This window comes from Scaptodrosophila lebanonensis, unplaced genomic scaffold (assembly GCF_003285725.1).
Source record: "Scaptodrosophila lebanonensis strain 11010-0011.00,11010-0021.00 unplaced genomic scaffold, SlebRS2 tig00000089-arrow-pilon, whole genome shotgun sequence".
In the NCBI taxonomy this organism is placed as follows: Eukaryota; Metazoa; Arthropoda; class Insecta; order Diptera; family Drosophilidae; genus Scaptodrosophila; species Scaptodrosophila lebanonensis.
In genome coordinates, this window is record NW_022060565.1 from 4,410,298 (window position 1) to 4,435,114 (window position 24,817).

The 24,817-nt window shown below is 38.3% G+C and overlaps 1 protein-coding gene across 1 annotated transcript in view; it reads left to right on the forward strand.

Annotated features, from left to right (window-relative positions):
• LOC115626684 (PDF receptor) overlaps positions 1-24,817 on the forward strand; it is a 75,414-nt gene that overhangs the window by 45,572 nt on the left and 5,025 nt on the right. Inside the window, exons 2-5 of the mRNA XM_030522112.1 lie at positions 15,705-16,292; positions 21,688-21,798; positions 24,056-24,204; positions 24,261-24,521. Coding sequence (XP_030377972.1) covers positions 15,752-16,292; positions 21,688-21,798; positions 24,056-24,204; positions 24,261-24,521 — 1,062 coding nt within the window. The 5' untranslated portion in view covers positions 15,705-15,751. The remainder of the gene's footprint in view (positions 1-15,704; positions 16,293-21,687; positions 21,799-24,055; positions 24,205-24,260; positions 24,522-24,817) is intronic.

The window sequence follows — 24,817 nt, forward strand, 5'->3', positions numbered from 1 at the left end:
CCTCAGACACGCATCCATTCTTTATGCATACTTATATAACAAACTTAACCTTTTCTTTTGGCTTATGTCGTTCAGGGTGACTTCTAGAGCAGACAATATGTTGCGCCGTCCCTGTCCCTGCCCCTGTCCCTGTCCCTGTGGACACTTGTAAGAAACGTCCTTGTTGTCTCTGTTATTGTAGTTGTTGCTGTTACTGTTGCTGTTGCTATTGTTGGCATTGTACTATAAAGCAATTTGCATGCGTATTGTGGTAAATACATGGACGTCATTTGTTCGTACGCGTGTCTCTTTGATTGGTTCTCAATGGTGACAATATCTGAGGTAACAAATGGATTAGTTGACGGGGAGGGGGAACAGCACAAATGCCTGTGTTTAAAGTAACTGCAATGCACTGTTCACTGCTCAATTGCAGTTGTGTTGGTGGAGTGTGAGAGTGTGTATTTGCATATTTATGATTGTACACTCAGAAGAATGGATGGGCACAGCATTGTCTTCGATTTCAATTTACAAACTGTTGCCTGTCGATATTTAACAGACAACGTCATCCCCTCCTGCCATTAATCGCTCCCTGCTTAATTGCCACGCTTAATTTAATTTAAATGACAGCCCATCAGCCACAATGCCAACGAATAGAACCATAACATAATGCAACATGGTTATAATTGTGCAAAACTCTCTCAGTTCATTCAATTGATATATTTATACTTATATTCCATACCAATACTATGTATTGTGTTTTTTTTTTTTTTTTCTTTTGCTGCTGTTGACTGTCATTCGAAACGAAAGCGAATTCGAATCCAAATAAGTAAGTAATAATGCCAAGCTAGCAAATAAACGAACAGCCCAGCCAACCACCCAGCCAGCTAGCCAGCCAGCCAGCCAGCCAGCCAGCTACCAATAGAGGGCAGCAACTACAAAACCAATAACAACGAGCCAAAACGAGCGTTACGAAATTTTTTTGGCAACTTGCCCAAAAAAATCAAGTCAAGCTGAAAGGGCGCGATAAGAGGGCAGGGAGCTGGCCCAACTAGACTGCCAGTGTCAGACAGGCACAGTGGGTTCCTTTCCATTTAGCCGATCGTTGCGGCTCTACTCATCGTTAACAACATTTTAAAGCCTTGCTTTGTACAAATATTTACAGAAGAGTAATAAATAAATGAAAAATACTCCCCTTATTGGTTAGCTCGATTGTGGATTGTAGCTAATTAAAGCATTTGCAGAGTAAGGTTAAATTAAAACAGTAACTTCTAAACGCCGGCATAGATTTTAAAACGCCATAAAGGAGCTTCCCTAGTTTTGCGAACAATCTGAGCTATCTCCATAAACTTCAACTCATCATAGATGTAAATTTATTTTAGGAATATATGTTGCATTTCGGGTTTCCCAAAAGCATCAATTTCGTAAGCACAATCTCTTTAAGCTCTTTACGAATCTCTGGGAATTTGTTTATGTTGGGGTAATTCTTCAAAGTTATGCTGCACGAACCAAGCAGGCTCCTGTGCTCAATTAGCTTATCAATAAACCTCACAGTCTCCTGTATAGATAAGGATAAGTTGCGCCTAATCTGACCCGTTCAGCAGGGCCTTTGATTTTGTCAGATTTAGTGCAGATAATCTTGATTCCTGACTGCTCTTTCAAGCTTTCGGCTACAGATTCCAGCCGCTAAGTTCCGAACAAAAAATTGATGTAATTCCTTATTTTCTAATCCAAAAAGTGAAAAACTGTTTTATTTCAGAATTTAAAAAATTATAGACCTGAAGCAACTCGTAATTTGCGACTCATCTTAACATATTGTCAAACACTCGAAAGACTCAACCACCTTTCATTATAGAGTTGCTATAAGCGACATATTAAATTAATATTGCCAAAGGAGTCGCAAGCAATCAAACGAGCACTGACGCCGATTCGATAGAGGGGTCGTAAAAAGGAAAATTACATTTAGAACGCTACTAAATTTGTTCATGCGATTTTAGTTAGTTATCAACGAAGATTTCTTCTATGCGTTGCAAGATTTCATTTCACAAAGCGTCCATCTCTCAAAAGAATCCATCATCTCCAATCGTTTGTTGAAAATTGATTACTTAATTGTATAACTTATATGCTTTGGTCTAATATGTTTAACTCAAATCATGGCAATACAGCGACTAACTTGTTTCTTCGTAAATGGAGAAAAGCAATAGATGAGCAGAAGAAAGTAATCTTCGGTAAAGACTTTAGAGAATCTGTTCCTATGGTGCACAGCCGAGAGCTTTAGGACGTAAGGAGCTGGCATTTGAAAGCATGCTTGTAGTCCTTCAACAAAGACACAGAAATATTGATTTGAACATTGTTTTTGTAACAATGTGCTTGGGCAGCTGTTGCCTGCGCTGACACTGGCAATGAATATTTCTTTCAACCTTTTAGTACGCACACACACACACACACACACAATGTCTGTGTTTCAATAGACTGTATATTGATATTGGTTTATAAAGTGTCAATCTGACAGATTACACAACAGCAGCTGAAGCAGCAGCCGCAGCAATAGCATAATCAGCAATGCAACAGTTACAACATTTCCACACACCCCCACACCCACACACTAGACCACAGGTTGGCGAGCTGTCAAAATCTGTGGGCCTGTCAAATAAATTCCATACACAGACCAAAGACATGAGCAACGGAGCATGCAGCAGTCGGTGTCCGTGTCTGTTGTATTGGCAATGAAGCAATTAAATGATTTGTTTGGCTTTTCTCCACCCACCCCCACCCCCTCCCCATCCCCATTCCCATCACCCTGTTATGGCCAATCTCCCTCTCCCCCACCCCGCCCAGCTAATGCCAGCCATACTGTTGTAGCCTCTGTACGCAGCCCGCTTTGTTAAATCCTTCAATTATTCACATAAAAATGCAACACACCAACAAACAGACACAGCCCAGAGCATCGACCACACATGCATGCACAGACATGCACACATTTGTACATACGTACAGTTGAACCTCGACTGGAGCAGCTGATTACAGCTTCGAAACTTCGTCGTTTAAATTTCAAGGTAAATTTATTTAAAAAAAATAGAAAATTTGAATAGAAACAGCTATATTTCAGTTATTGCCACGAAAGCAAGAGGACTTCTTGCTTTTATTTAGCAAAGATCGAAAGAGTTTGCCGATTCGTACTCAACTAAATCATTCTTCATATCCTTAGTTAGCTCTATCTTGGAATATTACTCGGGTATATGGAGACCACAATACAATGAACAAAAGAAGTATATTTTTTTGCCAAACAAAGCTGTCGATTTGAAAGAAAAAAAATCAAAACAATACAGAACTTATACTAAGTAGTAGATAAAAAGTAAAGAAAAACAAAGCCTATAGAAATAACAAAAATATCTAAAAGCTTACCCGCCTCGTGGGGGAATTTTATTTGCCAAACGGTAGAACCTTGTTAGACCTAACAAAAAGAACAGGAAAAGAAAAATAGAAATAAAAGATAAAGAAGTATGACTAAATCAAAATAACAAATTAAAATACTTAAACAATAAAAGAAGACTTAAGTGAGGCCACAGAGAGAGCTCACTTGCGATTAAAAAGTATTAAAATTAGAGCATAATACTCGAAAAGGATTGAATTGAATGTGTCCAAAAACAGTTTTACTATTTTCTCTTCTCGCTTGCCTTATAATAGATCGAGGCTAACATTAATAGATCGACCATTACTATGATATAGGTCAGTGCTATAGATTCCCTTTATTTCCTTCTTAGCCTTGTTGACTTGGCAGCTCCCTTAAGATTTAATCGCGCATTTCGTACCCTTCGATCGCCAAACTGTAGATCCTTCTTTGTCCTGCATAGACGCTTTCGTGCCATATCCTTTGAATTCTCAATTAAGGCTATGTTGAGGTTTTTCGCCTTTACTTTAATTTCAATACTTTAGATCAACTTTTTCTTCCTGCATTATTTGTAGCGCTCGCCCAGAAATTATTCTTTGGAGTATTTTGGAGAGCGCTGGCATTAAACTGATGACCAAGACGGGCGATTAAGATGTTGTCCTGCTACATACATTCGGCTTTTAGACTTTCTAGTATACTCTCGTACCGTTCGGGTACAGGATATACAAATTTTCAAGCATTTCGAATTGGTTCCTCAATTTCGAAATCACATTTCAGTAACGCGTTTTTTAATGTCGTACTGTACTACTTAGAAGAACACACACACACACACACATACACTTGGGTGCAAGGATGTGAGAAGGAGAGAGAGAGAGAGAGAGAGAGAAACTGGAAACTAAGCTTGAAACAAAAAAGCCGAACCAGTGAGGCCAGTCAAGGCGGAAAGCCAGAGGCAAGCAGGCAGACAGGCAGGCAGGCAGGCATGCATGCGGATTGTCGGTCGGTCGGTTGGTCGGACGGACAGACGGACGGCTGTGCAGACAAGTAGGCAACCAGGCAGTGAGGCAGACATTCAGTCAGAGAGACAGAGAGATAGTGAAGCAAACGCAGTCGGAGCAATTTCAATGCCAAATTGTATAAGCAGCTCTGAGAGCTGAGGCGGTGCAGCAACGGAAACGCAGCTCTGCGCAGTCAGGCAGCAAATGTCCTGCGGTGAGAAATGCAAGCAACCAACCGACACAAGCAACCGCCCTCGCCGTCTTAGCCCTCTGCTGCACTGAGCTGTCTGCCTATCCTTAAGATGTTGGCAGAGGTAATATAACCCGCGTACTGGGCCCTGTGCAGTGGCTCAGACAGTTCTCCTTTGCGGCTGCAGCTGTGATTTAAATTTGTATTTATTTAATATTATAGCCCAGTTTTGGGCACTCTCTTTCTCTCTCTCGCTCTCTGCACTTAAGGCTGTGCAATAACAACAGCACCTGAAGACCCCGAAGCAAATACACAAATTTAGCGGTAATTCCAATTGAATTTTTTAACGAGCAGAACATTTCCTTCGCAGCTACTTAAGTTAAAACAAGAGAGAACACTGCAGTCGAGCAAGCCCGACAGTAAAATGCCCTGCAATCTCCACAAAAAAGGAAAATTGAAAAAAAAAATTAAATTATTTAAGGTTATAACTTTCTTCATAATTAACCTATCGTTATGAAACTTGGCATACGGACTCATAATCAATAATAATAATTTGAGTACAACATTTCAAAAATTACGGAAGTTATGGAAAAAAAACACGAATTGCGGGGGAGTGGGAGGGTGCATCGAAAAAAACTCAAACTCGTACTTTCTCGGTCTTAGGAGAATCTGGATACCAAGTTTGGTTGTTCTAGCTCTTATACTTTTTGAGATTCTTGCGTTCATACAGACAGACAGACGGACGGACAGATAGACGAACATGTCATCCTGATCAATAAAATACATATCCTTATTATTATTTTCTTATTATTTTATTATTTAAAATCAGCTTTTGAAAACAATTTGTTTCATTTAAATGTGTAAGTAATTTGAAGGACTAAGGATACTCGGCTAATTAAACACATCAGCGATTCTTCTTTATTGAAGCTCCCAATCAAGACCAATTTAACAAGCAACTTGCACAAAAAATGTTGGATTGAATGCGACACAAGCAGTATTTATATTATGTTCATATGTAAGTTGTTACGAGATGAAGAACACAGGGTACTACAATGATTATCTAGAACACGTGTTAAATTATTGAAAATAAATAATATATAGGCGGAAGCTGGACATTTTAATTTTTAAAAAAAGTTTTAGCTATTATAGATATGTGTATTATAGGAAAGGGCTTATCTTTCTTTTCTCACTCATGACTTCATCATCTTGCCTTCTTCATCTTGCCTTCTTCATCTTGCCTTCTTCATCTTGACCTCTCGATTCATCGCCCGCTGGTCTTTAGCTAACTCTCTAGCGGTAGAAAAATGAAAATTTTATTACACCTTTTTTTCTATTTAAATAATATATTTAAAATTTCGATATGACTTCATAGTAAGTAGACTAAAACTTTTTCATATTTCAAAGTAGTTTAAAAAGTGTATTTTTATGAACATAAATTTGTTTAAAGCGAATAAATATTTCCATAGCTTTAATATAGATTTTATTCGCATCAGTTATGCACATCAAACGCAATAGGCTTTAGTTCCAAATCAGCTGATTCTTGCTGATAGAATTAAGCTAATAGTATATGTGTGGGGCTTTATGAATAAAAAATGCTGAGAGTATGTAAAATAATACGAGAATATTGAATTCATTTATTTGTGGCCATGGCGAGAGCAAGAAGTGGCGATAAATGCCGTCATTCGTTCCCAATCAATGGCTGCTGCTGCATTTGCAATAAGAAATCTAAAACCAATTATTATTGGTTGCAGTATTTTACAACACTGGATTAATTGCGGCCCGGGTTCGCTTCACAGGGGCCTTAGGCTAATAAGTTAAGTAATGAGCAAGCAAATTAAATTATTTATGTTCTAATCAAAAAGACTACAAATTTTGTGGAAATTAGAAGCAGCATTTTGCAGGAAATAAACGAAGGAGAAAAACTCGAGTTGTTTCATTGATTATCAATTGTATGCCAATTGTTACCACTAAACGGAAAACAATACAACAATTGACCTCACTTTGTTTTTCTCCTACGTGTTGCGGTCGCTTTTTCCGCCTTTACCGGGGAGTCTGGTTTATTCCAAGAATTATTGTTCAACAACATTTCAATGCACGAAAAACAAAAGCAAGTGTTACACACACTACAGAAATGCTTTTTGTTATGGAAACTGCACTCCCTACGCTATTTATTGTATGTATTTTTATATTTTGACCTTTTTTCGGGTTTTGTTTGTCGTCTCTAGACAATGTATACATGAAGTTTGTCAGTTCTATGACTTTGCACTGCAATTTCCTTAAGCTCTCTGAAGTCTACCGGGTCCACTTACTTACCATATTGCCCAACATTCAAGCACTGCTGCTTAGGAAAGCCAAAACGCCAAGAAGAAAACGAATTCAGTGTTAAAGTACTTGTATATTTATAAGCAAAAAAGGTATCCTACCAACTTTGAAGAAACTTCAGATTATATGGTTGAAAATAACAAAATAGACACAGCTTTAAATATAATAAAGAAATATTAATGAAATTTTAGAATCTCATGGGGCATTATACAAAACTCGTGTGGTCCAAATTTTCATCAGATATCTCAATAAACAAACAAATTATTCCACTTGCAATTATTTCTACACCGATCTGTTCAATGGCAGCTATATAAAATAATGATGCTATATAAGATGGGTAAAAAAAACTTGTACTGTATATGGATGAGACAAGTCTACATGCCAAGTTTCGTGTTCCTAGCTAGTATGACTCAAAAGTTCTCTGTGTTCATACAGACGGACAGACCAACGGATGGACAAACGGGCACATCACTTTTGATTTATCACGCCTCGGAAAACCGATTAAGTCATGCAGAATAAATGCCATTCGAAAGGCCTTCTCATTAGATCCTAATGCCTGCATGTATTTACTAGTGGAATGAATAAATGGTAATTTTTAGTCACAGCGCTCTAATATCTTACCTAAGCACATACACTGGTTGGCACAATTATTTTCATACATTTTTGTCAATAACTGGTTATTGGTTTAAGATATCAAAGCAAACTTTTTTTCTCAAATACATATTGGTATTAAGAACTTAAAAATAATTCAAAGGAGATATTTTTATAAGAGCTTTTAAAATTATAAGTCAAGCCACATTTCATGGGTTGGCATAAGTATTTTGACCATGGATATTAACAAAAAACAAGAAAGGAATGCTAAAGTCGAGCAGGCTCAACTCTTAAATACCCTGTACCACCCCATAAAAAAGTAATTAAATTAATTAATTAATTAAATTAAATTAATTAACTAAATTAATTTAATTAATTAACTAAATATTAACTAATTATATATAAAATATTCCATGCATGCATACATACATTTACATCAGAATCGTGCCTTATGCGTGTTTGTGTACTTGTACATATGTATGTATGTGTGCATTGGGCCTGGTTATATGGCTATAACTTTCTTTCCGATCATTCTATCATAATGATCAAAATTCCAAGAATTACGGGAGTTATAGAAAATCATTAATAGGGGGGGAGTGGGGGGGTGGATCAGAAAAAATGAACAAACTCGTCCTTTCTCGGTCTCAGGAGAATCTGTATACCAAGTTTGGTTATTCTAGCTCTTATACTTTCGGAGATCCTTGCGTTCATACAGACAGACAGACGGACAGACAGACGGACAGACGGACATGGATATATCGACTCGGCTTGTCATGCTGATCAAGAATATATATACTTTGTGGGGTCTACCAAGCCTCCTTCTGTGTGTTCCATGTGCACTCGCACAAAACTAATATACCCTTGTACCCTTTGGGTACAGGGTATAAAAAACAAATCTTAATACTAAACAAAACATAAGAAATTGAAGGTTGATTGATAAAATGTCCTTTGGCTTCGATAACTTTTTGAAGACGTCTTGGAACTGAGTCCACTAAAGAACCTTTAAAAGTATCTCTTTCCAAAGAGAAGTGACCTCGGAAATAGTCTCTTCTTCGATTTTAATTGCCGATAGTTTAGCTACAATTATAAGATTCTCAACCACTTTCCGTTGCACTCGTGAATTTGTAATTCTAGCACGTTGGCACCCGACTTAAAGTAATGGCAGCTGTTAGTCAGTTGAGGGAATGATAAGCAGTTCTTTTGTCTCAATTAGCATTCCATTATCCTTTGAATGGGTGTTGTTAGCTTGTCAGTCAATCCAGCTTACTATTAATGTACTCGTAGGTTTGGGGGCTGTCAGATTGTATGGCACAACCGCCATCAAAAATTGAACGTAACCAAGAGTTAAGGCCACAGCTAAAATTTCTATAGCATTTTCTATGACTTTGAGTCAAATTCAAAAGCCATTGCCCACTTTGGGCTCAACAGGCAGGAAACTGGCTTACAATTTTATAGCTTTGAAGCAATTGAAAAATTAGAGTCAACGCTTTTCAAATAAAATTTCTAAGCCCACAATTTTGGCTGCGTTTTTTCCGTTCCATCATTTGATTCAGCTTTGTGAGCATTTTTACTGCCAACTTTGTAGTGCAGTTCACAAAAATAAAAACCTTCAATAGTATTGTCACATCACGCTACAGCCCCAACTCGTCGCTTCAATCCTTTTTTCCAGATGATCTACTTCGTAGTTGCCGGCACGTTTCTAATGAGCAGGAAATGAAAAACAGTGCTTCGCGAACGCATTGAAGTGCAAAAAGCATTCGAAATTGAGATACGAACTGCAAATTACGAATTACTTTCCAACTCTTCCTATGAGACACTTGACAATGGAGCAATCGTTCGCATTTAGGATGTGAATGAAAAAATATTTAGAAAAAAGTGGTATGCCAAAAAAATATTTCCAGCACATGCCAAGCTTGATATAAAAACAATTTATCATATCTATCATATTTAAATTTTTGTTCTGCGTATGATTTTCTGACACTGCTCCAAACTCTAGACTTCAACTTGAATGTGTATTTTCTGCTGAACTGTTCTTTTTATCACGACCATGAAAAACATCAAGTTAGTCTTAAGTAAAGTCCTAAAGGCCATTAGCAATATTCTCTATACTATACAAGAAATTCAAGTATATACAATTAAAACTCGATTTCCTGGACTTCCATTTGCCAAAAGTTTTATCAAACGTGGCTTACCTCTTTTACTCGTGATAATTGTTTACTTAACTTTATTTTTATAAGCCTTATCCTTGCGGTACAAATGCCAGATTGCTTTTAAGTCATTATGCTAGTCATTACATATTTATTTCTAATTGAATTCAATTCACATATCTTTGTGTGACATTTAATTAATCAGCAATTAATTAAATTAATTAACTAAATTAATTTAATTAATTAACTAAATTAAATATAAAATATTCCATGCATGCATACATACATTTACATTTACATCAGAATCGTGCCTTATGCGTGTTTGTGTACTTGTACATATGTATGTATGTGTGCATTGGGCCTGGTTATATGGCTATAACTTTCTTTCCGATCATTCTATCATAATGAGACTTGGTATACGGTTATATAATAACTAACCTAATGTGACTACCAAATTCAATGTGTTCAAAATTCCAAGAATTACGGGAGTTATAGAAAATCGTTAATAGGGGGGGAGTGGGGGGGTGGATCAGAAAAAATGAACAAACTCGTCCTTTCTCGGTCTCAGGAGAATCTGTATACCAAGTTTGGTTATTCTAGCTCTTATACTTTCGGAGATCCTTGCGTTCATACAGACAGACAGACGGACAGACGGGCAGACAGACGGACAGACGGACATGGCTATATCGACTCGGCTTGTCATGCTGATCAAGAATATATATACTTTGTGGGGTCTACCAAGCCTCCTTCTGTGTGTTCCATGTGCACTCGCACAAAACTAATATACCCTTGTACCCTTTGGGTACAGGGTATAATAATAGTTCTAAAAAATTAGCACAATCAAAAGCCGAACTCGCAGCACATGAATGGTTTCGGCAAAAAAGGTCAAACAGAGAAGGCAAAAGTTTTCCATTCTTAATTAAACATAAATTCCAAATGCTTTTGAACATGGAAATAAAGAAATTTGTCGATTTGGAATTTGTCGATTGCAATTAACAGGATTTCTATTATATTTAAAGACGAAATCGTAAGCACGATTCACGAAACCCAAGTGGATCTAGAAATGCAGACTAGAATGCTCTTAGAAAACTAAGCACAATAATAAACAATAACAGATGAAAGAGGATCGAGTCGCCAAATCGGAAAAACCACAATCAGAGCTTGTTATGTCAATTTGTTATTGTTAAAGTAATGCTATGTATAATATTCAGAACGAAATATTTATGTTTATTTTTATTTAATATGGCTGCGTTAAATTCAACCTCTAATATGTGCTTATCTAGCTTTATATTGCTTTCGTTATTTGTTTAGTCGCGTTTAATTTTATGGAAATGCAGTACGATTGTGAAATTTATAAGAAATATTTATATATTAAATGTACTCTGTTGTCCAAGGGCGTAGACAGGGGGGGCAGAAAAAAAATGTTGCCATATAAAGTTGACCACACGTTCATTATTATGACGCATTATTTGGATTTGTTGAAGTTTTTTCATTGATCATATGCATAAGTTATTTTTTAAATGCATCGTGCAGTATTTAATCAAGATTTTAACTCAATGAATAAGATCTTGTAATTCAAAATAATTCAGCTATTGAACTGAAGGATAATTTTAAACTTAAATGAAATCTTTTAGCATGTTGTCTGGGAAATATAGAAAACAGGCTATGCTTTAACAATTGCCACAAAAGCATACAAATTTAGGGCAACAAAGTTCATATCAGACCCACTGTACTTATACAGACGACAGCCAACGAGCTCGACACTTCCCCCATTACAACATTCGCTTCAGTGGAGCTGCAGCAACATTTTCAATAATTATGCAAAAGAAATGAGCACCAAATGCGCAGCAACGATAGAACGCAAACAGCCCCCCCCCCTCCCCCCCCCCTTCACCCACTCCCCCCTCCCCATAACCTAACCACAGCCAGTGGAGTGCATATTTGGTGACTTGTTGTTGCAACTTCCATCCATCCCCGTTCCTTTCCTAGCAGTTTTTCGCCCAATTTCCCTTTCAGGTCGTCACTACAGTTTTGTTGCTGACAAAGCGTGTGGTCTCAGCGATAGTGTGCGAGAGTAGAAGTGTGTCTGCGGTGTTTACTTTAAATTAAGTATTTAATAGATTCCTATGAGCATTTGCTCGGTGTCACTTGGCACGCGCCTGAATGCTTGCGGACTGCCTGTGCGGTTTGTTTACTCACTGGTTGGTGGGGGGGGGGGGGGGGGGAAGGACACTGAGGGCATTCACATGCTAAGTGACCCAAATGGCGGCAGCACCAGCACCAGCTTGATGGCGATGATGAAGTTGCCGACTGCTCCTACTTTTGCTCCTGTTCCTCACACTCACCCTTGTGGCCAAAGGCAAAGGCATGGGTGTTTTGTCTGTTGTATGTGTGTGTGTGTGTGTGTGTATGTGTGTGCCTGTCTACGTCGACTTCTCTGTATGTTGCTGACTGTTGATGATGCCTTATCCGACGCCTGATTGGTTTCTGTTGATTTGACTTTTGAGTGCAGATGCACGCATGACTGGCAGAGCTCCATAAATGTAGGAAGGTAGACACACACATAGCTGATAATTGGAAAAATGTGGTCTGGCCTTGAGTGTGTTCATTTCTGTGTGTGTGTGTGGTGTGTACATATATGCCTGTGTGTTTGAGCTTGCTTAATTACCGGGTAGAAAGTAGAAAGTGGCACTAGGCACAGGACTCTAAAGAACATTGCGCCCAAAGCTCATTGGACTAATTGATAAATCTGCAAGTACATTGCACTTCATCTTCTGCTTGCCCGATCTTGCGCTACAATTCTCATTAACTAATAAGAGCAATTTATTTGCATACGCAACCAAAGAAACGCAATGGCCAAAACCAAAGTCAAAACAAATTGAAAAACGAACGTAACCGGCTATAAAGAATTGATTTACAAGTATAATATATTTTTTGTAGTTAGAATTTTACACCGAAAAAATAATTAACATTTATTGCATCTCCTTTGTGTGAGACTCACAATAAGTTCTCAAAACATATATTAATTAAAAGAAATACTACATGCTGTTTGGATCAGTTGCTGTTCTGATGGTTCACCTTTAAAGAAACTATACTTAAGGCATTTCTTAAATTTCAATGGAAAGTTAAAATGACGCTTAAATAAAACAAATAAACTGTTTTATACAAGATTTAGAAATCTATCTGTTGCTCTGTCCTCTCATCTCTTAAAGTGCCTTTATTTAAAAAAATAAAAATAACGCTTAAATAAAACAAATAAACTGTATTATACAAGATTTAGAAATCTATCTGTTGCCCTGTCCCCTCATCTGCTAAAGTGATTTTATTTTAAAAGCATGTAGCATCAAATAATCTATATTGGGTCCATCCTGTCTTATAGACATACCGTATACAGCAGTATTGTCCATAAGCTTTAAACTTAAAACGTTGCCATTAAACTCGTATGAAGGAATTCCAAGGAATTGAGTTTTTATGTAAAAACAATCACATGGCGCAGCCTTTCCTAAGCGGATTTTTATTCGCAGTTTCGAAAACACGTGCCAATAATATTTCTCTGCTACTCAGAACTAGAGCACTGACATCCTTCACATATTAGAGCATTAACGTTAAGCGTGCGAGCTGTGTGAGTTGATGGGAACGTGAATGAATGGGGTGGGGTTGGTTGGGTTGATGGTTTCTAGCATCGCAGCTCGTTGGGTTGAGTTTCGGGACGCCACTGATGATGGCAACAGTTATAGTTAAGCGCATGATTAAACACGAAGAGGGTTAGTTTTAACGGTAGCGAAAGTAAAAAGCGAGCTCACTTTAGTTGAGTAGAAAGGAGTGCGAGTGTGAGTATGAGTGCGAGGAGAAGGAGATGGAGATGGAGAAGGCGAAGCCGGAATACTCGCATACGTTGCATGCTTCAGCGACGAATTTCTAAATTGAAATTCTTATGAAATTATATAAAAATGCACTCAAAGGAATTTTCGGTGCCTGCAATGCAATGTTGTCGGTATTGTTGTTGCTCTACACACAGCTGTTACTCGTATTGTTGCTGTTCCCATCCATGTATTGCTCTTGCTGTTTACGCAAGCATACCAGGCACAATGTTTACGCAAGCATGCTTGTGCACAACTATACATAAATGGGGTTGTTTGCCGTTTGCATTAGATTCCAACGCCCACAGACGCATGAACACGCACGCACACACACACACATATCCGCACGAAAATGCTATTAGCCTGCACGTTGCGCCGAAAAGTAGGCAATGCTTTTTTCCACACACGTGACCAGCGGCCAAGAGTTGACAGACAGCTGCGTGAGTTTGATACAAACACACACACACACACTAATAACAGATGACCGTTACTCATATGACACCAGACACTGCAATATACATGCATACATGTGTGTGTGTGTGTGTTGAAAGGCCGCAAACATTTTTAATTAGTTGAGGCGCACGTGAAAAGTGAGAAAGGCAGCCGGGGTCAAATTAAATTACGTTAAAAATAGTCAAATATAGTATCGAATTAAAAACACAAAATCCAATAATTTATGCTTCACTGCCTTTTAAAAACAACAGCCACTCTTTCAAGGACTTCGAAAATATAAAAACCATATCGATTTTAAGACAACTCTATGATATATGGGGCTGTTTTTAGGAGTAGGCTCCATTCATTATCGGCAACATTTCAGCTGAATAGTTTAAATATTTTGGAAGATTTAGTGTGGATATTTATTTCTTTATTTTATATAACAACAAATAATGCTGTCAATACAGTTTACTAATTAAGTTATAATTTTAACTTTAAAATATAACAAAGCCTATACAATAATGTCTATTAATGCCTCCGAAACGTTGGGGGAGTTTTATTTGCCATTTGGCCAGCTATGCCCCGATTCACAGCCATATGTTGTTAGAGACATTATAGACATACACCACTAAAAAATAGATAGTAGAGGAGAAAACTTAGTTCTATCTAGGTGCAGTAGGGCAGAAAGAGAAAGAGAAGGCGAGGGAAATTTTGATTGCCAGTCCGGCCGAGTCTCAGCCAAAGTGGTCAGAGATTTCCCCGGAAATAGGTATAGAGGACAGTTTTGATAGAATTTAGAGAGAGTTCAGTCGAGAGGGAATGAGAAAGATCATTATAAATAGAACGAATGACCCGAAAACAATTGTGATATAAAGAACATAATCACAAAAATGTTAGAAGAGGAGGCATTTAGGAAACATAATTCAAATATTTTCAGCTTTGGCGACCCCCAGTGGCCATGGATGAGATTTGACAAAAGGCACAAAAAAATTTTAATTTAAATATACAATTAATCTGACAAAAGAATTCGCAGATTTCGCCATTCTCAATACAACTATTTATAAAGGAAATTTGTGTCCAAGCTCCAGCTGTATAGCACCGGCGGATGCATTGGGCGAGGATAAATTGATAGAGTGTCAGTTATTTTGTTTAGTTTTTATATAGTTTTATATAGTTTGAATAAAAAAAAAAGTATAAGAGTGTGAGCACGAAATCTTCCTCGTCATTTAATTCGCCAATGTCCTAAAATTGCTTTTCAATGAATTTTAACTTTCTCACTTGAGTGACCAGGCTCCAGCAGAAATTTGATGTCGGAATCGTTAGAAAATAATTCTCGACCTGTTAGCTTTTTGGAATCGTTGTTCTTTTCTTGTTTCCTCGAACTTCAACTTTCGTTTCATGAATGTCAACGCGAGAAAAACTTGTCTAATTAGTGGTTTTGGCAGCTCTGTATCGCCACTTGTGCGCAATATTGTGAAACTGTGGCAAATGGTACTATTTCCGGATGCTGAATGGTCGTCTGTTCTCATTTGCATCAAGCGGCTGTGGTTGATGAGCAGCTGCCGGCTGATGTGAACATACACATGCCCGATTACGTATTCTGTTCCTAGCGATTTATTAATAAACAATAATAAAGTGGCCCAGTTTATTGTGCAATAAGTTAACAGCAAATGGCAAACGTGGCAATGGGAAACTGGGCCGCACACATATGTTTGCCAATTGTTATGGTTCGAGTGTGTTGGTGTCGTATGTGTTTTAATTAAAATTCTCTACCCCTTCTGCCCCTATTTGCAGTGATGCAACGCAAGGCCGACTAAGCGGAAGACGCACAAGGGCGCGACATGACGGACCTAAATAGCCTGTTACGGAGAAACAGGGGAGAGAGCATTGAAGGTGACGGCGGAACGGACTCCACTCGCCTAACCATTGCCAGCTACATTGGCAAAGCAACCACAGCCGCCGCATCCATATCCGTGCCGCATGGCAGCAGCAGCAACAGCAGCAGCAGCAGCAGCAAACTGTCTGCCACCATTGCCTCCATATACAATTACTTGCCTCGCTCATCGACGACACCCCAATCAGCAGCTGTGGCAACCACACGCAGTCCTATGCATTTCATCAATCGGGCTACGCATTTGAAAAATACAGCAATGTCCACGCTCAAAAGTTCAATTGCCGCAACAACAACAACAACAGCAGCAGCAACCGGGGCAACAGCAACAGCAGCGGCAACATCGGCTCTGCCCACGGCCATCAACATGACATGGAACACCACAACCACGACAACGCCGGCGATGACAGCAGCGTGGACCGCGGCATCCACAGCCGGCAGCTATGAGAATTGCTCGGCCCTGTTTGCCAACTACACGCAACCCCAAGCAGGTAAATCATTTGTCATTAACGTCAAGCCCGATAGTCAGCTTTTATGGCTTTAATGCTTATTGCATATTGCATTATTAATCCAATCGAGAGCTCCAGGGGGGATTTTATGAAATAGGGTTTATGCCAACGGCTGCTTTAAATCTTCCAAAATCGACCAAAATGTGCTTAAAAATTGCATAAATTCCATGAAGGAACGTACAAGTAAGGATTCTAAAATTTCCCATTTAAACAGAATGAGAAGAAGGCTACTGTTACGCCGCTGAATTATATGCGCCCATTGTTACGCTAATAACTTTTCTTAGAATTGCCCTATTTGAATAAAATATAAAAACAAAAGTATAGCATTAATTACTCGTATGTGTGCAAAGTTTGGTTATGTATTGGAAAAATTCTGTAGCGGCAGGAGTAGATATAAAAAATAGGAGTGGGAAAAAAATCAATAAATAAAATAAAAATAAACTCGTGCTGTCTGGGGATAAGTAGAGTCTATATACCAAGTTTGATCAATGTGAGCTCAGTCGTTTCCGAAATCCAGGCGTTCATCCAGACAGACGTGTAGACAGGTGTTGCCATTTCAGCCTTTTTCCGGATAGGTCTGTCCTTTTAAAAATTGCTCCAGCCTGAAAAAATATCAAACATCCCCTATCTGGGAAGCTATCCTTTTTTAGCGTTGACTTAGCATTTTTTTAAATCTGAAATTTGTGTAAATAATATTGAATTCCGACAATTTGATATCGCTTTTATTCATACTAATATAGAATTCAATTTAATTGAAATTATTTTCATGTATCAGTGTGAGCTATCGGTTGATTATGCCATAAACAGCGTTTAATTCGTAATTATGCCAAAAGAAGCTTATAAGCAAAAATTATTATATTATATTATTACAAGTATCATGTAATTCAGCGGACATAGTGCACCAACATTATCACAAATGTTGTAGCCGCACACTTCAATGAAGATCTGCGGAATGAAGAATGAAGAAACGTTATTAACGTAACAAATTCTGGCCAGTACAACCCCCCCAAACTGCAGCAACAAGTTCGCTCTTCTTCTTCCTCTTCTTCCTCTTTTTACTTCTGCTATGGGCGCATATAACTCAATGACGGAAGTTTACCTGGGTACAGGGTATTACACTGTCGGACTTGCTAGACTGTAGCGTTCTCTCTTGTTACCCTTCAAAATACAAATTTATTTATTGTATTTAATTTTTTGTGTGTCTGAACAAAACTGTAGACCTCTTCAAACCTTCACAAAATCATTCTTCAATCTTTTTAATTGCAATTCCTTCTACGGCTTTGAATTAATTTTGTCGAGTATTTCATTTGATGATTTAACACAATCGTTTGATCCGTCTGACAAAGTTAAGAGAGGACAGCAAATTTTCTAACAAAAGCGCTTTTGCTCACTTTTCTGAGAAGGAATCAATCATTGCTGGTTTAAATTTGTTAAACCCCTTGTTTCCATTCCCCGATTATTTAGGCAGCATTTAATTCACTGCATATCGCAAAATCTGACATTTAATGCCACCAATTTCAGAAACGGAACAATTTACGACTGACTTACTGACAGCTCCTTTATGAGTGCGAGTACCTTGGTTTTCAAGGACATCATCACGACAACATATGTATGTAACAAGTGGATTTTAAGATGCGAGTCACGCACAAGGCACAGGGACAAGCGAGTCGAGCCCACCGACTATTTTTGGTGCTGTCCCTTAAAGACTTAAATGCTTAAGCGCCATTTACATGTGTGTATGTATGTATATATTTCTACAAGTATATATGTATTTACATACGTGCTATAAATACATACATATATGCAGATTTATGTGTACAAATCGCTTCAATTGCTGTAGCTTTTGAAATTTACATGTAAAGCCCCTGTCTCTGCCTGTCCAGTGGTCGCACGCGAGTCAACAAATGCGTCCTTCCAACTACATCTATCTATATACGGCTATATACGACGAAAATGTCAATGGCGACGCTGTTGGGGAGGGAAATTTGCATAATTAAAATGAAATGTAATTCATGGTATGCAAATACGATGGCCAATTGGCGAATATTACCCGCACGCATATATTTATGTACATATATGCTTTCCATATTCCAAACAGCTCGTATGTATGCACCAAAGAAAGAGGAAAGCTAGTGACAAAAATTACTACCCAGATGTTATATTTTAACAACAAATATTTCTGTTAACCACTATGTGCATGCCAGGACTTTCATGAATATACCTTTCTTGCGACGCCACATATAACATTAGTTAGGTACGTCTTTTATCGACATCCCGTCAAATTTGCTTGTTGATCGGATGGATATAGGTCGGGATATCGCCCCCAAAGCAACACTGTCTTTATGCTATCGATTAAAAAAATAAAACGATCAAAATATTAAGTTCCGTACAAGCGACAAAGCCAAAATATCGCCCTCAAAGCAACACTGTCTTTATGCTATCGATAAAAACAACCAGACGATCAAAATAAAAAGTTCTGTACTTTTTCCGAAACGGTTCAATTGATAAAATATTATAGAAGGGGATAGCTGTTTATCCCAAGGCAGTGTCCTTAAATGGTATACACTATTCAAGAATAGATCGAATGACGACGAAAATTCGGAATTACCGAAGATACAGTCTCCCAATCAACACTTCATCGCATTATTTTGTTGACTGATAATCAAAAATTTCTCAGATCAGATCAATATCTGTGACTGATTTTTTGACAAAGAAAAGAAAAGAACCATAAACCACTTCCCATAGTCGGCTGATGTAACTCCGTGTTAGTAATACCTTTCGAAAAAGTTCATTTGTACAACGGAGGGAAGAAAAGTTTTAAAAGGTTCTGTTTACTCTGGAATACCCCTAGTAGTATAAGCTATGGCTACACTAGACAAAACTAGTGACGAACACACTCAGAAGATACTAAATTAATATAAATCATTACACATTATACTGATTTTTCATAAAATCGACTTTGAATATACAATATACTCGTATTATTGTGGTGGTAAAGTACGATATGCTCTCTGTAATTAATTTCCACAGTATTACAAAGAAGCTTAGAATTTTATTTTAGAAATAATCTGCATTTTAACCATATCGGTCATCATTAGAAACATAATATTAGAATACTTCTCAGCAATAAATACTAAATTCTGACTCGCTAAAGATATACCCCTTTATTGTCAAGCATACGTTCGATACGGGCGGGCGGGCAACCATTTTAATAGAACGCTCGTAGACCTCTGAATAGGTCTATGAGTAGGCCTATCAATTTCTTTATCTTTATTTCGAAATTCTTCATTCACTGATTGTACATTTTTCGACAGACAACAGAAATTATTTGTGAAATTCTTTAGACTTGTATGTTCTCCATATTTGGCAAAGGCAACCGGTGTCCTCCCATTTAAGTCCACTGTCGACAGTTGCCAAAATGCTCAAGTTCTTTGTGACCGTTGTCGTGACAAAGAAGATTGGGCACTACGGAATGACTGTGAAATCGTGCTCTAAGCGTATGGACCGGCCCGTGGCCTCGTCATTGCATCCAGCGACAGTTATCGAGACTGACAATCTGGAGCTCGTCATGACAAAGCCACTGGCCACAATAACGAGGCCTGTCTGTTCTCAAACGAAACCCCCAAATCCGGACCCATCTGACGGAGCTTCCGCCTAGATCAGACAGTGATGGACTTCTGCCAATGCTGCTACCAATTACAAATCAATAGTTAAACATTTTCCGAATTATAAAAATCCAAGAAAGAGCTGCAACTTTATATTAACTTTGTCCTCTTTTAACGGGTGTGGGTTCAATAGGTCATGGGCTGCCTCAAGTAACCAACTCAATCGACCGTAATTGTCACAGCTGTCAGCAGAGTTGCATTTATCGATAGACCCGCCCATATACATACACACTTGTATAGTAGCTCTGAAATCAATTTGATTGTCATGCACATACCTGGCAGCTCATTCATTTGTAATGCGCAGCCATCTTTTCAGAAACTTCACTATCGTAAGTATGTTTATGGCCACATATTCCCAGAGGGATCAGGATACTATATTTCCAGAATATGGCTAGGGTGTTGAGTATAACAAAAATGATAGGTGTTGTATAACGAAGGTCCCAAATAAATTCACCTCAAACTAAATTTATTTAATTCGTGTTAAAAAGAGTTAGACTCTGATGAAGATTAGGTCGAATATTAGTTATATATATCGCTTAATATTCAACTATACTTTAGATAGAATAACTAATACACGTTCATTCTATATAGACAAACCCATAAAGACATGTTCGTCTGTTCGTCCGTATGAAGATCGATTACTTTTTCAGCATTATACATACTTAGGGCTTGTAGACTTGTCTTATCCATACACAGCAGCATTATTTTTGTATATAGCTGCTATTGGAGCCATCGGTTGAATTATCGCTCTTAGTAGGATTATTTTTTTTTTTACTAAATCATATAGGTGCTATAGGAATGGCTTCTACTTCTTGTTTTATAACAAGAAAGGAATGCTAGAATCGAGCGGGCTCAATCCTTCAACACCTTGTACATACTTCCAAAAATAAGAAAAAATTGTGAATTTTAAATTAATTAATTAATAAAACAGCTTGGGCAGAGATTATATTGATGGCTTTAACTAACTTTCTAATTGATCTATCATAATAAAATTTAATATACAGACATATAATCACTAGCTGGATGTGACTTCCAAATTTAAGTTCAAAATTCTAAGAATTGGGTGAGTTGGAGAAAATTGTGAATATAGAGGGAGTGGGGGGAGTATCGGAAAAAATTAACAAGCTTGCCCTTTCTCGGGCTTAGGAGAACCTGAATACCAAGTTTGGTTATTCCAGCTCTTATACTTTCTGAGATCCTTGCGTTCATACAGACGGACGGACAGGCAGACAGACGGACATGTGTCACATGTACTCTCTCGCACAAAACTAATTTTACCCTTTGGGTACAGGGTATAAAAATAACATAATTTGATATTTTTGTTTTTGCGAATTGAAGGACTGTATCAGAAAGAGGAAGCGTGTTTGAGGTTTATAACCATATACGAGTACTCTTGAATTATTCAAAAATATTGGCGAAATGTCCATCGTCATCATTATCCCCTCGCTACGTTCATGTTGGCTCATGCATGTTCATAGTTGTACATATGTATGTATGTACGAGTATGTATGTATATAGGGGAACGAGTATAAGAGTACCCTTGGGCGTGATCCTTGGACTCGATTTGTTGTTTAATTAGCGGGTGGCCCCCTAACTGGGAACTCGCATCGAGGCCACAAGATGCAAGCTATTTGTAATTCACTTTTCTATGCTTTGTTTCATTCTCCATGTTCTTCATGTGACTCGTTCGTTGCTGCATTTAACCTGGACAGGCCTTTACTGCAACTGGACGTGGGACACGCTGCTCTGTTGGCCCCCGACGCCCGCCGGCGTACTGGCGCGCATGAATTGTCCCTCCGGCTGGCATGGCGTCGATACACGCAGTAAGTACGATACAAATACTATTTGAATTCTCGTTCGTCGGGTTAGGAGCGAAGGAGAGGGGAGAGTGCTAAATGGAGAAGCCTAAGCCAACTGCATAATACCGAATGTCAGCACCAATTTAATATACATTTGGGTCACTCGATTGCAGCTGTTGAAAGTAGGACAAAACAGAAACAATTTCCAAACTGTGGATACTTGACAGCTTAATTACCGGCTGGGGCAAGACCCATCGCGTTGCACACCCCCCAGCCGACAAACGGCATTCAATTACAACATGCTGATTTTGTTGGCCCGAAGCAGGCGAATGATGGCCTTGCCATCATTGTTTGTTCGACTAACAGCGATGACAATGACGTGGAAATCGCTTGCATGTCCCAAAACCTGAGAATGACCAATCAAGACTAAATATTTGATAAACACCATTTACCACATGCTCGCCCTGGCCTCATTCTTGTGACCACATGCCTTACTGACCAGGCCAGGGCAGGCCAGGCCAGGTCAGCGCGCAATCAAAAATGTAGCTTCGATTGAAAATAATTGCAGTACGGCGCTCAGTCACTGCAGATGGCAAGGCAGAGATGTGAAAAATAAACGCAAATGTTCAAACAACATCTAGAAATATTAATTAGGAAAGTATGTATTACTTAACGCACAGGTGTTTCTTGAAAATTCAACCCACAAATGGGGTACAATTTCAGTAAAAGTTTATACTTTTTAACATTTCAAACAAAAATTCTGTTGGACATTTCACCAACACTTCATTAACAATTGCACATACCTATTATACTGACTGCAATTAGTGGACAGAGTGTGACAAAACGTTTACAAAATGTGAAGTTCTTTTGTAATGCAGATATTTGAGGATACGCAAAGGTCCGTTTGTGGTCAGTGGTCAAGATCGTAGATTACAAGAAAGATAGATCCTTAATCTGTCTTTAAAATACCAGAACTGAGTAATATTGGAGACAAATAGTCGGGCTCAGGACTGCGAACCAAAGACCAGAGAGCAGTTGAACGAACTTAGTGCATGACTCTGCTAGCAAAATAGTTTGTTTCTAGTAATTAAGGATAGTTCCTAAATCTGGGGATGAACTTGATTTACACAAATTAAAAATTAAAGCTCCCAAAGAATATTTGTTAAAACAATTTCCAGATTGCCAGCTTTAAGAATATCCAAGCTACATTGTTCGTATTATTCAAAATGTAAAGCTTTAAAGTTAAGGAAGGTACTCTATTGATTTGTAAATTAAAATGAAACCAGAAATGGTCCCCCTTATTTCTTGAAATGCCGTTTCCGGTTCTTATACAATTATCCTAAATTGTTGAATGTACCATGCTTCCAGTCAGCTGTATTTGTTAACATAATCTTCTGAGTAGCACGTTCTTCACAAAAATTCAAATTAAACCAAAAAACTTTATACAAAAACTAACAACATTTTTGTTCCGTAATTTGTGATCTTCCTGTTTTCAGAAAACGCCACAAATACTCTTAATTGCCTTTTTGTCAACACCACTTGAAATATGTTGCAACCATTATTTCTATAAGCGCATATAGTCGTGCATCAAATAGTTGCTATAGATTTTATTTTCGACAGTCGGCCATCACGATTACAATGCAAAAAAATGCTCAACAATTTTTACTTTCAATGTGACCCACAAATATGTCGATTTTAGATATGCTGGCCACACAGCACACAACCAAAATAATTGCCAATTGTGGCATTTTGGTTTTGGCAGCCATTTCGTTGATATGCGTACTAAGTAATGGACTCAGAGGTGGCTTCAATTTCTAACTAAAGGGATATAAATATTTGGTTCGTCGAATAAGCGCCAACTAAATCTATTTATTGCACAACACTTCTTTAAGCCATGTTGTTTCCCAGCTTAGATTGATTGGAAATAAAAAGAAGAGAGCCAACAAAATGCCAATGCCACATGTTGGTAAATAAAGGAACGAGGCTAGTCCCATAACTACCCCACCCCACAACACCCCTCTGGCTGTCTCTTTGGCTGCAGAACGGAAACAGAAGAGGTGGACATTTGGTTGTTTGGCTTTTTGTTTATTTAATCGACTCTATGCAGAGCCAGCTGGCTCTTCATTTACTTGCACAAAGGCAGACAGACAGACAGACAGACAGACAGGCAGAGCCCACGAATGCCACCCAAACAGGTTGACCCAATTTAAAATCAATTGTAATTGATTTAATCATGTCAAGGCGGTCGGGCATGTAGTGAACTGTTCAAATACTTTCACAGAATTCGCCAATCGCAAGTGCGAGCTGGACGGCCATTGGGGCGGCCGGCCGAACGAGACTGATCCAAACCATATGGGATGGACCGACTATGGGCCATGCTACACGCCCGAGGTTACTCAACTGATGCAACAGATCAACGCCGACTTCGATGTGCGTATATGGGCGCTTTTATAAGCCGACATCATCCTCTATGGGTTTATCCACAGGTCTATTTGGATATTGCCAAGCGAACGCGCACTCTCGAGATTGTTGGACTGTGTCTGTCGCTGCTGGCCCTTATAGTATCGTTGATCATCTTTTGCAATTTCCGCTCGCTGCGGAACAATCGCACCAAGATACACAAGAACCTCTTTATCGCCATGGTGCTTCAGGTGATTGTCCGTCTCACTCTCTATCTGGATCAGGCATTTAAGCGCGGTAGGCAGGAGGCGGCCACCAACACAAGCTTATCCGGCATTGAAAATACGGTAAGCGGATATTTATTTTTCATTTAATCAGTCAAGTCAACAAGTGGGCTTTAAACGCTTAAAAATTAATAAATAAAAATAAATAATAGAGCTATATGATTATCTAATAACGACTCCGACTCTTTGAGGAATCTTATATTTGCAAGCCGGCCAGTAAATACGAGTATATCTTCAAGCAAATATTACAAACAAAGAATTCTTTGTGTACTCTAGAAGGGAAACTAAGCAAATGTCCAGAGGGAAATTAAACAAATATCGGAAGGGAATTCAACAAATATCCCAACCAGAACTTGTAC